General features: G+C 53.0%; 1 protein-coding gene across 6 annotated transcripts in view; it reads right to left on the reverse strand.

The window, feature by feature from the left end:
* Nucleotides 1–13803, reverse strand: part of LOC102395742 (kinesin light chain 1) — a 109809-nt gene that overhangs the window by 73493 nt on the left and 22513 nt on the right. Inside the window, exon 5 of one of the 6 annotated variants that reach the window (XM_006079033.4) lies at nt 11866–12202. The exons of the other annotated variants lie outside the window; for them this stretch is intronic. Coding sequence (XP_006079095.2) covers nt 12097–12202 — 106 coding nt within the window. The 3' untranslated portion in view covers nt 11866–12096. Of the gene's footprint in view, nt 1–11865; nt 12203–13803 lie in introns of those variants that run through there. 6 annotated transcript variants of the gene reach the window in all.

Here is a 13803-nt window from a genome sequence, read left to right on the forward strand (position 1 = left end):
CCTGCATTGCAGGCAGAGTAAGACGATGGGAGCCTGCTGCCACTGGACGGGGGACAGAATGGAGGCTGGGGGCAGGTCCTCTGTGCAGGGGGCTCTCTGAGCTCATGCAGGCGTTTCCCTCTAGGGGTGGGGTGCGGTGGGGAACCGCCAAGCAGACCTCCAAGCAGACCTCTGCTCTGGCTCAGTCAGTCAGGTTTGTTGAACCCTCAGGCCCCGTGTCCCTGCCTCCAGACTGGCTTCCGTCCTTCCATCTGCAAACCCCCGGCTGCCAGACACGCCTGACTGTATGAAGTGTGACTGCGGGCACCACTGATGAAGGTTTTCTCTCTTTGTGGATTTCTTGGTTCTCACTTGACCGGGTGGATTCACTATCACCTTTGGGGGAAGAGGGCCCGTTATCCTGTCCCCCTCGAGTCACCTGCAGGTTGGCCCAGCTGGGACCAAGTGACCTGAGAAATGCCCAGGACGAAGGGCATGGGGCATGGGGGGCAGAGGCCAGTCAGAGTGGACCTAGAGGAGCGGTACCCCCACCCCTCCACAGGATGGCCACCACGCTGGCCCCGAGTGCAGAGGGGAAGGCCAGGCCAGCAGAAACCCTGGAGCCAGCAGACCCAGCCGCTACGCCCAGGGAGGACTGTCAGTCTTGGGATGGGCCTCTGTCTGTGCCGGCCGCACCCTCCCCAACACAGCTCTGCAGGACAGAGCGGGGGAGGGACAGGCGCTGAACAGGACGTGTGAAGGGACACGTCACAGCAAGGGCTGCAAAGAAACACACTGGCCTTCAGAAGAGCCGAGGTGAGCTCACCTGGGCTGGGCTGTGCCAGCCCCTCTAAGCCGCACCCAAGGCCTCTCGCTTCATCCAGCACTGTGACCTCATCTGCAGAGAAGCTCAGAAGCCACAGACCACCGCATCCCGTGTTCTGGCACACCCATTCCCCAAGAACCAGCCAGGGCCGGAAGCACGATCCCACTTCACAGATGGAGAAGCTGAGGCTCGAAAGCAGAAACTGGCTGTAAGGCCTCAGCTGAGGTCTAGTCACTGGACCCCAAGTCGAGTGCCCACATGGCTGCTGCAGCGAGAAAGACTGAAGCCTCTGCCCACGTTTTTGCCTCTGAAGATTAGATTCAGGAAGAGGCTTTTAGTAGGGCCTCTGGAAATTTTCATTTATTGATTCATTCTAGAAGCTGCTGATCCATCAGACATAAATCTCCCTGTCCTTTTTCAGGGTTGTAAATCGACCCAATCTCATCCAAAATGCAGTGCGCTCTCATGCTCGTCTCCTTACTCACCATAAGTCTGCCATAAGCCCATCAGAGTGTGTTTTCTGTGGTGGCCAGAACAAAAGGCCACAAACGGGGGGCCTTTAAACACAGAAATGTGCTCTCTGGAGGTCAGAGGTCGGGACTGAGGTGCGGGGCAGCTGCCTCCCTCGGCATTCTGTCACAGGCCTCTCCCCGGCTTCTGGCAGCTCCCGAGGCCCCTGCTTGAAGACGCTGCATCGCTGCAGCTTCTGAGCCTGTCTGTCTCTGCACAGCCTTCCCTGTGCGTCTCGGTTTCCTCTCCCTCCCCTTTCTAAGTTATGTTAAGTCACTCAGTCGTGTCCAACTCTTTGCGACCCCGTGGACTGCAGCCTACCAGGCTCCTCCGTCCATGGGATTTTCCAGGCAAGAATACTGGAGTGGGCTGCCATTTCCTTCTCCAGGGGATCTTCCTGATCCAGGGATCGAACCCAGGTCTCCCACGTTGCAGGCAGATGCTTTAACCTCTGAGCCACCAGGAAAGCTCTTCCCCTTTCTAAAGACACCCTTAAATCCGGAATGATCTCTTCCTGATATCCTTATCTTAATGACCTCTGCAAAGCCTCTGCTTCCAAATCAGGTCCATCCCAGGTAGGAAGGGTTGGGATGTGGATGCACCTTTTGGGGGCCACCGGGACAGCCAGGCTCTTCACAGGACCAGGAAACTCAAGTGAGCCACACTGTTTTTTAAAATTGTCTGGTAGCCACAGTAAAAAAAAAAAAAAAAGGTGAAAAGAAGCAGGGGAAACTAACCTTACTAAGATAGATATATTATTGTTCTTTCTTCAGCAAATTTTATCAGAAAAAAATTATTGTTTTTAATTGGGGCAAAACATGCTGTTGCTGTTTAGTGACTCGGCTGTGTCTGACTCTTCGACACTCCGCGGGCTGCAGCACGCCAGGTGCCTCTGTCTTCTACTATCTCCGGAGTTTGCTCAAACTCATCTCCATTGAGTCAGTGATGCTATTTAACCATCTCATCCTTTGCCGCCCCCTTCTCCTTTTGCCTTCAATCCTTCCCAGCATCAGTGTCTGTTTCCAATGAGTTGGCTCTTCACATCAAGTGGCGAAAGCATTGGAGCTTCAGCTTCAGCATCAGTCGTTCTAATGAATATTCGGGGTTGATTTCCTTCAGGATTGACTGATTTGATCTCCTTGCAAAATAGACATACTAAAATATTTTCTGTTAGCTACCGTAGGTGTACAGTTCAGGAACATGAAGTACATTCACATTATTGTATGACCATTGCCATGGAACTTTTTCATCTTCCTGGGTTGAAATGCTATACCCACTGAACAATAACCTCGCCTCCTGCAGCCCCTGGAAGTCACTGCTCTACTTCCTGTCTCCGGGAGTTTGAAGACTGCATGTAACTCACGTAAGTGGAATCACACAGAACGTGTCCTTTTCTGTCTGGCGTATTTTAATTTATACACTGTCCTCAAGGTTTATCCGTGTTACAGCCTCTGTCAGAATTTCCTTGTTTTCTAAATTTTAATTAATTTATTTGGCTGCACACAGGACCTTCGACCTCCATTGCAGCATGTAGGATCTTAGTTTTCTGACCAGGGATCGAACCCAGGCCCCCTGCAGTGGAAGCACAGTCTTAGCCCCTGGAACTCCAGGGAAGTCCCAGAATTTCCTTTAAGGCTGTTTAATATAGCCCCTTGGATTGCAAGGAGATCAAACCAGTCAATCCTGAAGGAAATCAACCCTGAATACTAATTGGAAGGACTGATGCTGCAGCTGAAGCTCCAATACTTTGGCCACCTGATGCAAAGAGCCAGCTCATTGGAAAAGACCCTGATGCTGGGAAAGATTGAGGGCAGGAGAAGGGGACGACAGAGGATGAGATGGCTGGATGGCATTACCGAGTCAACAGACCTAAGTTCATAAGTCTGAGCAAATTCCGGGAGATAAAGAAGGACAGGGAAGCCTGGCGTGCTGCAGTCCACGGGGTCACAAAGAGTCAGACACGACTGAGTGACTGAACAACAACAAATATATCTTACTGAACCCGATATATCTAAGTACCATTTCAGCACGTAATCTATTGGACAGATAAAAAGCTATGAGATGGTTTGCGTTCCTTTTCTCACACTAAGTCTGGAGTCTGGGGTGCAGCGCAGGCTCAGAGCACAGCTCAGCTCAGCCCGGCCACATCTCCAATGCTCGTGGCCCTGTGGCCTCAGCTGCAGCACTTCTTGCCAGACAGACATCCTGGGAAAAGCTGAGTGGCTGTGGCTGGCTGCGGCTGGCTGGATGTGGAGCATCTCCTGGATCCCCGCCCCACTCGGCCAGGTACTGACTCCCCTGAGCAGCCCACCTGTCCTCCCAGGGACACAGCCTCCTGCATCCCCTCCTCAGTTCTCAGCGCTTCCTACCCCACGTGCTGCTGAGTGCACACTCACACATTCTGACCGCCAGCCCCCAGGACCAGAGAAGGAAGAACACTGCTCACCGCACCTCCTGGCCTGGCACTAAGGACTTCCTATGATGACAGAAATGTTCCAAATCTGTGATGCTCAACACAGTAGCCATGAACCACACGTGGCTGTTGGTCATCCGACAAGGGCTGGGCAACCGAGCACTACCTGAAGCTCCAGTATTTTGACCCCTGATGCGAAGAACTGACTCACCGGAAAAGACTGATGCTGGGAAAGATTGAAGGAAGGAGGGGAAGGGGGTGACAGAGAATGTGGTGGTTGGGTCGTGGTTGGATCACCGACTCAACAGACATGAGTTTGAGCAAGTTTTGGGAGGCAGTGAAGGAAAGGGAAGCCTGGCATGCTGCAGTCCAGGAGTTTGCAGTCAGACATGACTGAGTGACTGAACAAGGTCAACTGAGGGACTGAGTTTTAACTTCACTTTATATTTACTGAAATGTAAAGAGCCACACTTCTCACTTCTCCGCCTTTTGGCTAAGATCAAAGGCCTTCCCTGTGGCTCAAATGGCAAAGAATCTGCCTGCAATGCAGGAGACCCGGGTTCCCTCCCTGGGTCAGGGAGATCCCCTGGAGAAGGACATGGCAATCCACTCTAGTGTTCTGGCCTGGAGAATTCCATGGACAGAGGAGCCTGGTGGGCTACAGTCCACGGGGTCACAGAGTCGGACATGATTGAGCAACTAACACAAACACAAAAGGCCATGAAAGGCTAGTGGCTCCTGGACTGGACAGGCTACTTTGCGCCACCTTCCTTGCCATCCCGAGTCCTGGCAGGAGCTTAGCAGGGTCTCAGCCCTGGCCATCAGCAGAGTGATCAGGCCATGACCTCCCCTGCTCAGAGCCCTCTGTGGCTCCCCTCCACACTCAAGGGAAAAGCCAGGGTCAGTGTGGTGGCCTGCCAGGCCCTGGCCTACCTCCCCAAACCGTTGTCCCCCGTGGTTTCCGTTGCCCCACCACACTGGCCAACCTGCTGCTCTTGGCTCTGCCAGGCCCTGCAGCCCCAGGACCTGTCACTTCTGCCCAGATCTGGGTCAGGCGTCTTTGCCATCCGCTCCCTCCCAAACCTGTACCTGCTTATTTTCCCAGCGCTGAGCATCTGTTGACCTTACTGCATATGTGTCTGCCCCTTGAGGGTTCCTGCCAGCTCTGTACATGGATGGCCCCCTCCCCGCAGCAGCCCTGTGCACCAGGCACTGAACAGGACACCTCCAACCTGGACTCTCAGTATCCATCCTCCCTGCTGGGGGCCAGGCCCGGGGCCAGGCCCAGGACCTGGCTGGCCAATCAGAACAGGTCTGATTCCAGAGCACCCTGGGTGCAGGGGCCTGCCTGGACCCTGTGCCCTGAGGGGCTGCTGAGGCCCTCCGAGGGCTGCTCCGAGGATGCCAGGCAGCCATCTGAATGAAGCTCCAAGAGCCGTGCCCGGCAGGAAGTAACACCGGCTCACTTCTATCATCACTCAGTCAAGGGGTCCAGGGCTACATTGCTCTCGTTAGCACATCTGTGTACCCGAGGTCGACCCTGCGCCAGGCAGCATGGGGAGTCAGGCAGGGGTTGGGCACGACGACAAGGAAGAAGGCCGCCTGCCCTGGACGGGGCAGTCACGTCCCCTGGTGGCCTCTGGGCCCATGTATCAGATTCTGGAGTTTGGGCCCAGATGCACCAGGGCTCTGGCTGACGGGAGCCCCCGCCAAGGTGGGGGAGCTGTGTCTGTGCAGGTGGCTCAGCAGGTGTCCTGTGAGGGGATGCCCCCAGCCAGGGGGCTGCACTTGGCACCTGACCACTATGGCTAGGCCTGGGGAGGCAGCACACACTGGGAGGCTCCTTTCTTTTTTGAAAAGTCGTTTGCCTTCTGCTTTTCCCAGAAGATGGGCCACACTGTCACAAGCCAGTGCCCGCAGCTGTGGCCGGAGCTCTGAGATGAGGCTCGTCCACTCCAGGGGAGGGGGGCGCTCTGCAGAGCGGTCAGGCTTCCAACGAGGGCGGTCACGGAGGTGGGTCTCCTTAGGGGAGGGATGGCAGGGATCAAAGCGCGGGCTCTTTCAAGGAGAGGCGGCCCTGGAAGACCCCCGTATGTGACAGCTACCTACGGGCACCTACCTCCTGCTGAAACTCCTGCTGGTGCTGGGGCTCAGCTTCCTGTCCCCCTCCCCCGTGGAGGCAGGAGGTGCTCAGGAACTGGGCCTTCAGACATTATTAGGCGCTAACTTCTGCATTTGTGAGCAGCCTGGTCAGTGCCAGGCACTGTCCCCCCAACACACTTGCAACATGCCCGGGGGCTCTGCCAGGTAAGCCACTGCAGCCAAGGAGGCTGAGGCTGGGCCGGTCTCCCCGGAAGGCTCCTCAGTGCAGGCCGGCACACAGCCGCTCCTCAGGCCCTCCGGAGGCAGCCGGTCCAGTACGCGGGGAGGGTTATCAGGGAAATACGATTCACTCAGGTGCACTGTCAGCGACCCTCGCCAGATGGGTCAAGTACCCTGCACTTCCGACGATCATCCTGGTTCCTTTGTGGGGTTCAGTTCAGTTCAGTCGCTCAGTCGTGTCTGACTCTGCGACCCCATGAATCTCAGCACGCCAGGCCTCCCTGTCCATCACCAACTCCTGGAGTTCACTCAAACTCATGTCCGTCGAGTTGGTGATGCCATCCAGCCATCTCATCCTCTGTCGTCCCCTTCTCCTCCTGCCCCCAATCCCTCCCAGCATCAGGGTCTTTTCCAATGAGTCAACTTTTCACATGAGGTGGCCAAACTATTGGAGTTTCAGCTTTAGCATCAGTCCTTCCAATGAACACTCAGAACTGATCTCCTTTAGAATGGACTGGCTGGATCTCCTTGCAGTCCAAGGGACTCTCAAGAGTCCTCTCCAACACCACAGTTCAAAAGCATCAATTCTTTGGTGCTCAGGTTTCTTCACAGTCCAACTCTCACATCCATACATGACCACTGAAAAAACCATAGCCTTGACTAGACAGACCTTTGGTTGGCAAAGTAATGTCTCTGCTTTTGAATATGCTGTCTAGGTTGGTCATAACTTTCCTTCCAAGGATAAGTTTCTTTTAATTTCATGGCTGCAATCACCATCTGCAGTGATTTTGGAGCCCCCAAAAAACAAAGTCTGATACTGTTTCCACTGTTTCCCCATCTATTTGCCATGAAGTGATGGGACCAGATGCCATGATCTTAGTTTTCTGAATGTTGAGCTTTAAGCCAACTTTTTCACTCTCCTCTTTCACTTTCATCAAGAGGCTTTTTAATTCCTCTTCACTTTCTGCCATAAGGGTGGTGTCATCTGCATATCTGAGGTTATTGATATTTCTCCCGGCAATCTTGATTCCAGCTTGTGCTTCTTCCAGCCCAGGGTTGGCGGGCAGCAAATATGAGCAATTAAAAAACCAATGTCTACAAACAGCATCTGATGACCAACCTAGATAGCATATTAAAAGGCAGAGACATTACTTTACCAACAAAAGTCTGTCTAGTCAAAGCTATGGTTTATCCAGTGGTTATGTACAGATGAGCTGGACCATAAAGAAGGCTGAGCGCTGAAGAATTGATGCTTTTGAACTGTGGTGTTGGAGAAGACTCTTTAGAGTCCCTTGGACTGCAAGGAGATCAAACCAGTCCATCCTAAAGGAAATCAGTCCTCAATATTTATTGGAAGAACTGATGCTGAAGCTGAAACTCCAATACTTTCGCCATCGGATGCGAAGAACTGACTCACTGGAAAAGACCCTGATGCTGGGAAAGATTGAAGGCAGGAGGAGAAAGGGAAGACAGAGGTTGAGATGGTTGGATGGCGTCACCGACTTGATGAACGTGAGTTTGAGCAAGCTCCGGGAGTAGCTGGTGATGGACAGGGAGGCCTGGTGTGCTGCCGTCCATGGGGTCGCAAAGAGTTGGACACGACTAAGCAACTAAACTGAACTGAACAAACAGCGCCCACACACAGAGGGGGGAGACAATTTTATTTTACTTTTTAATTCAGAACAGAAGCATTCAATCTTATCAGAGATGTTTTCTGGGAAAAGCAGAATAAGATACATCACTGAGATAACTTTTATTCTGTAATTATTTAAAAGTCTATCAAAATATTTAAATATGGCTGACAGCATCATCTTAAAACAACCTAATTTTTTTAAACTGAGCATACAAATTTAGAGCCAAATTTGTGTGTGTGCTCAGTCATGTCTGACTCTTTGTGACCCCCTGGACTGTAGCCCTTAGGCTCCTCTGTCCATGGGATTCTCCAGGCAAGAATACTGGAGTGGGTGCCCTTTCCTCCTCCAGGGGACCTTCCCACCAGGGACGGAGCCTGGGCCTCCTGCACTGAGCCCGGGCCTCCTGCACTGAGCCCGGGCCTCCTGCACTGCGGGCAGATTCTTTACCACTAGTGCCACATGTAAATAAACGTAACTAAAAGTTACTTGATAAACAAGGATTAAGACGCTTACTCCTTGGAAGGAAAGTTATGACCAACCTAGATAGCGTATTCAAAAGCAGAGACATTACTTTGCCAACAAAGGTCCATCTAGTCAAGGCTATGGTTTTTCCTGTGGTCATGTATGGATGTGAGAGTTGGACCTTGAAGAAGGCTGAGCGCCGAAGAATCGATGCTTTTGAACTGTGGTGTTGGAGAAGACTCTTGAGAGTCCCTTGGACTGCAAGGAGATCCAACCAGTCCATTCTAAAGGAGATCAGCCCTGGGATTTCTTTGGAAGGACTGATGCTAAAGCTGAAACTCCAGTACTTTGGCCACCTCATGCAAAGAGTTGACTCATTGGAAAAGACTCTGATGCTGGGAGGGATTGGGGGCAGGAGGAGAAGGGGACGACAGAGGATGAGATGGCTGGATGGCATCACTGACTCGATGGACGTGAGTCTGAGTGAACTCCGGGAGTTGGTGATGGACCGGGAGGCCTGGCGTGCTGCGATTCATGGGGTCACAAAGAGTCGGACACGACTGAGCGACTGATCTGATGTGATCTGACTATATTGGAAAATAATAAAAGAATACAGGTATACATATATATATATGTACAATCGAATCACTTTGCTGTATACCTGAAACTAACACAGCGTTAGAAATCAACTGGACTTCAATAAAAATTTTATTTGCATTTATTTGTGACCTAAAGTAACATTTAACACAGTCATTTAATTTTAAATGTTTAAGAACTGAAGAAAGAGGAAAACAGCACTGACATTTCTTGTTAATTCACTCAACATTTAAGAACCTAGCAATACAGTTTACACCATTAGTCAAGTAGCCACTTGGCATTAAATTATTACAAAAAGACAACATGCAGTTACTGCATTTCAACCACGCTTAAGACCCATGTTGCTAAGACGCTTCTCGAGGCCCTACCGTCCAACTGCCATGTAATTTATGTCAAGTGCAAACGCCTGGAGACCCACTCGGGACTCTGGGCTCCAGGACTGGGGGTGCTCGGCACCGCGCCCCCTGCTGGCCTCCTGTCACGGGGGTGTCGAGACACCCGTCATCCCCTCCCCACCCCCCAGCCCAGGGCACGGCCACTGTGGGCGCTGCTGCTTCAGATGGTTCTCAAAGCAAACTTGCCTTTCACAGTTTTTAATTACAAAGTCTAAGAAGCATGCACGCTTTTTGTCTCAATACAGAACATGCTTTTGGCTCATCCTGAAGCCACTCTTTATTTGGCGACAGTGGGTCTCAGCTTCGGTGTGTGGGCTCTCTGCTGGGGATGCAGGCTTCTCTGGTGAAGTGCATGCACTTTTCTCTCACTGTGACAAAGTCACTCTTGAAGCATCCTGGGAACCGTGGGGGCAGCAGCATCTCCTGGCTCCAGCCCCCAGGGGCTCAGGCGGGACCAGAGCCTCAGTCTCTGCCCGGCCCTGCATCGCCCCGTCACCCCGAGGCCCCAGCCTGGAGATACAGCGGCCCTGGCAGTCGGGCTTTCTCCAGTGTGGAGGCCCAAGGGGCCCGTTCCTGAAGACCTCTGGCTCCTACCTGTTACTTGCCCCTGACCCTTGCCCAGAGCTTACCTAAGGTTCTGACCCTTGGAACCTCAGGAGGCCTGCCCCGAGGAGGCAGATTATGACCCGTGCAGGAAGAACTGCGGAGGGAAGACGTTCTTGGACAAGACAAGCACAGGGAGTGTGTCACCAGGCCTCCAGCTGAAGCCAAGAGTGCATTTGCTCAGTGAGCCCATAAATCAGCTGTCGGGAGGTCCAGGCTAACTGCCAGGACCTCAGCATCTCAGGGTGTCTCAGGACACACCTGCGTCTGCATGGCCAGTCACCAGCCCACAGGTGACCGTTTTCAAGCTCTCCCTCGGTCTTCACAGAGATGGTAACTCATAACAAGAGGGATCTTTTAACTGTTTGCAACTGGTTACTCGGAGAAGGCAATGGCACCCCACTCCAGTACTCTTGCCTGGAAAATCCCATGGATGGAGGAGCCTGGTAGGCTGCAGTCCACAGGGTCGCTAAGAGTCGGACACGACTGAGCGGCTCCACTTTCACTTTTCCCTTTCATGCATTGGAGAAGGAAACGGCAACCCACTCCAGTGTTCTTGCCTGGAGAATCCCAGGGACGGGGGAGCCTGGTGGGCTGCCGTCTCTGGGGTCACACAGAGTTGGACACGACTGAAGCGACTTAGCAGCAGCAGCAGCAACTGGTTACTGTGAAAAGACACCCTCAAAAATCTCTAAAAATTGTCAAGCAAAAGGAATTAGAAACCATACCAATGGAAGTTGCTGGGAGATGATGTTCAGTTGGCAAGTCGTGTCTGACTCTTTCAACCCCATGGAGTGCAGCACGCCAGGCTTCCTGTCCCTCACCATCCCCTAGAGTTTGCCCAAGTTCCTGTCCATTGAATCGGTAATGCCATCCAACCATCTCATCCTCTGTTGCCCTCTTCTCCTTCTGTCTTCAATCTTTCCAATTTAAGACTTAAATAACCTGAAAGCCAGTCAGTGAGTCTGACTGGACGGGAGCAAGAATTAAAAGCCAGAGAATGAAAAAAAAAAAAAAAAAAGCCGAAGAACAGTTCAGGCCACCAGGCTCGCTCATGTGGAACCAGGGCCCTGCCTGGCCCCCAACCCTGCTGCTGTCTCTCTGCAGACCGGCGGTGTCACCGGGCTGGCGACGGGCTGTGCTGCGCGGTTACTCCTGGGAGGCCTGGTGTTTCAGGCCGCTTGGTGCACGCGCTCCACTCCGCGGGGGCCTCTGTGGACACTGGGTTAACAGCCCACGGAGCTGACGGACTGCGCAGCCTTGCCCGGCACCTCGGCATTCCCACGTCCACCTGCGGGGCCCTTAGCAGCCTGGGGTGGGGGTGGGGGTGCTTCTCCTGGTCTCCGGAATTTCTCCTCGGAGATCATCTTCGGTGGCAGTTAGTAAGCTACGGAAGAAACCTAGCCTGTCAACCGCTGTCACACCTCATTTTGGAATAAAAACCTCTGCCTTTTGGTAAAATCCAGATGTCTTGTCTGTCCATGAGTACAGCCTCCCCGCCCACCACCACGGCTAAAGGACTCAGCACAGAGGGAGCCTCATCATTTTATAACCACATAACCCTACTTCAAACAATATTGCTTTCACAAGGATTGAAAGAGAGGGACATGACCCATAGCAATCTGCTCTGGAAAACTTGGGGAACAGGCTCTGCCTCACCGGGGTAAACGGAGAAAACTCCGAGGCACCCCTTTGGGCCCCCGAGGTCTGTGCAACTCCCCGGACAGCTGCCTGTCTTCAGGGCTTGGACCCGGGATGGCCAATCTCCAGGGCCCACTGGTAGGGGGAGGCCATGGAGACACCGCAGCCAGCGTCCAGATCATTCCCGTCAGTAGAGTCGAACGTTTCAGTGAAAGTTTATAATATTTTTATATCTCTGTCTTCCAAATTGTGCGTGTGCACTCAGTCGTGTCTGACTCTTTGCGACCCCATGGACTATAGCCCGGGGGCTCTTCTGTCCATGGGATTCTCCAGGCAAAAATACTAGAACAGGTTGCCATTTCCTTCACCAGGAAAGCCTCCCAACCCAGGGATCAAACGTGCGCCTCCTGCATTAGAGGTGGATTCCTTTACTACTGAGCCACCTGGGAAGCCCTCTCTTTCAAACTGGTGTAATTCAAAAACTCAGAAGACAGCGCTTGCGTTTTATTTGCTATCACATCAATGGCCAAGAGCCAGTGTGGAATTCGCAGTCAGGACAGAGCCACGTGGGCCTCGGCGTCTGTACCAGAACCCGCGTTCTCCAGCCTGCCTTGCACCCACAGGCTTCAGCACCCTTGTGAAATGAGTCCCAGAGGCAGCTGCTTCTCGAGGAACCTCAGACGAGGAACTGGCTGGATGGGTGAGGGTGGGCTCCTAAGTGCTGGTCTTCTTTTGTTTCGGTCTAAGCTTGTTCCAAATCCTCTCCAGGGCCACTTTTCCCATGAAGAAGGTGATGGCAAAATTACGCTTGTACCAGTCCCTACGGGGGAACAAGATGAGTGCAGGTGACTCGTGCCAGGACCCGAGGCCAGCAGCCAGGCAACCGAACTGCCTCCGCCTCTGCCCTGCCACACCAGCTCTGCCTTCTCCCGTCCTCACTAAAGCTCAACTGTCCACAAGAGCCTGCTCTCCTTGCACCTGGGCTTTCATCAGGCTGATGTGCCCAGTGGCCCCCTTTCCCACTCCTGGAAGCCGCTGCAACCCTCCTCTGTTTTTGCTAGAAGCTCCAAAAGAGCTTTCAGAAGCCTTGAAGCCCCCAGAGCCCCGTGGCATTCTCCAGGAAACACAAGCACAGAGTGATGGGGGCGTGAGCGCTTAGCAACAGGACTGGAGGCTCCGTCGGAGCAGCGGGGACCCTCCTGGCTCTGGCCCCTTATTTGCATAAGACGCACATGCCACAAGCACTCCATCCTGAGACACTAGCTTGTCGCAAATGCCAACATCATCAAGTTCCATATCTTCTTTTTCTAGGTGATCTGGACTTTTGGGTAACTTGGGTCTCTAAAGCTTCTAATTGAAATAAAATACTAGGATGGAGTCACAGGCAGTCACAGGCACGCTGGCCTGTGAGTTACTCTACAGAACATGTCGGAACTTGCAAATTCACCACGTTGTCAGCAGCTGAATGGGCAGCACTTGGCAGGTTTCCACAATGGAACACGCACAGTCCAGACTCCCAGTGCTGAGCCTTTGGAAGCAGAATGCAACAAGTGCCAATGCTTTTCGTCCAGATGAGCCAATGAGGGAACATGGAACTGCCAGCCCACATGGGACTCAGAGGACTGGGTCTCAGCATGGAAGACACAGAGACCCAAGGGCTTAAAGGCAAGAGGCGAAAATGCTAGCTTCCTGGAGCCTTCACAGGACCAGACAGAAATCCCTCTCCACAAGTGACGTGACAAATGGGAAGCAACGCCCGGAATAAATAACAAAGGCTTCTAGGAAAAAGGAAACTGGTATCCCATGGAGACGCAAGTTCCTATGTTGTTAAGGGAAAGCCAGATTCCACTGCAGCATACAGACAGCCCGACTGATAAAGAGCAGTGGAGAAGACAGACTAAGCTCTTCCTGTTTCCTTAAAGAAAGCAGGGAAGGAGGTGAGTCCATGGGGAGGGGGCGCTCAGGCTCCAATGCTGCCCGACCCGCTCTCTACTCCTCTCTCTATTTGGAGGGCCGCAGGCAACACATCGAGCTGGCCCGAGAGGAAGCAAGACGCCAGCCTGCTATGTTCACGCCAGAAATCAAAGGTCCGGGGAAACCTGACTTGACTGAATAATTCATCTAGTTCAGGGTGACACACGACAGCGTCCGCAACAGCCTCTGGACGCTGCGGGACTGGGCTTTCCGTTCAAGCGTCACTCAAGAGCTCCTCCAGCCTCGACCACCAGCCCACTCTCCAGGCCCTGCCCCGCCTGCCCATTTGGCATGGTCACTGCTCCAGGAATGCCAGAGCAAATCTCAGACCGCACCCTGTCACCCTACCTGGGAACGTGTGTTACTGTGCATCATCAAACGCTTCTTAAACACACAGGGCCGCACTACCATCGCTCCGTCTGATACAGTGAATGACACCTTAGCATC

Source organism: Bubalus bubalis, chromosome 20, assembly GCF_019923935.1.
Source record: "Bubalus bubalis isolate 160015118507 breed Murrah chromosome 20, NDDB_SH_1, whole genome shotgun sequence".
Classification (NCBI taxonomy): domain Eukaryota; kingdom Metazoa; phylum Chordata; class Mammalia; order Artiodactyla; family Bovidae; genus Bubalus; species Bubalus bubalis.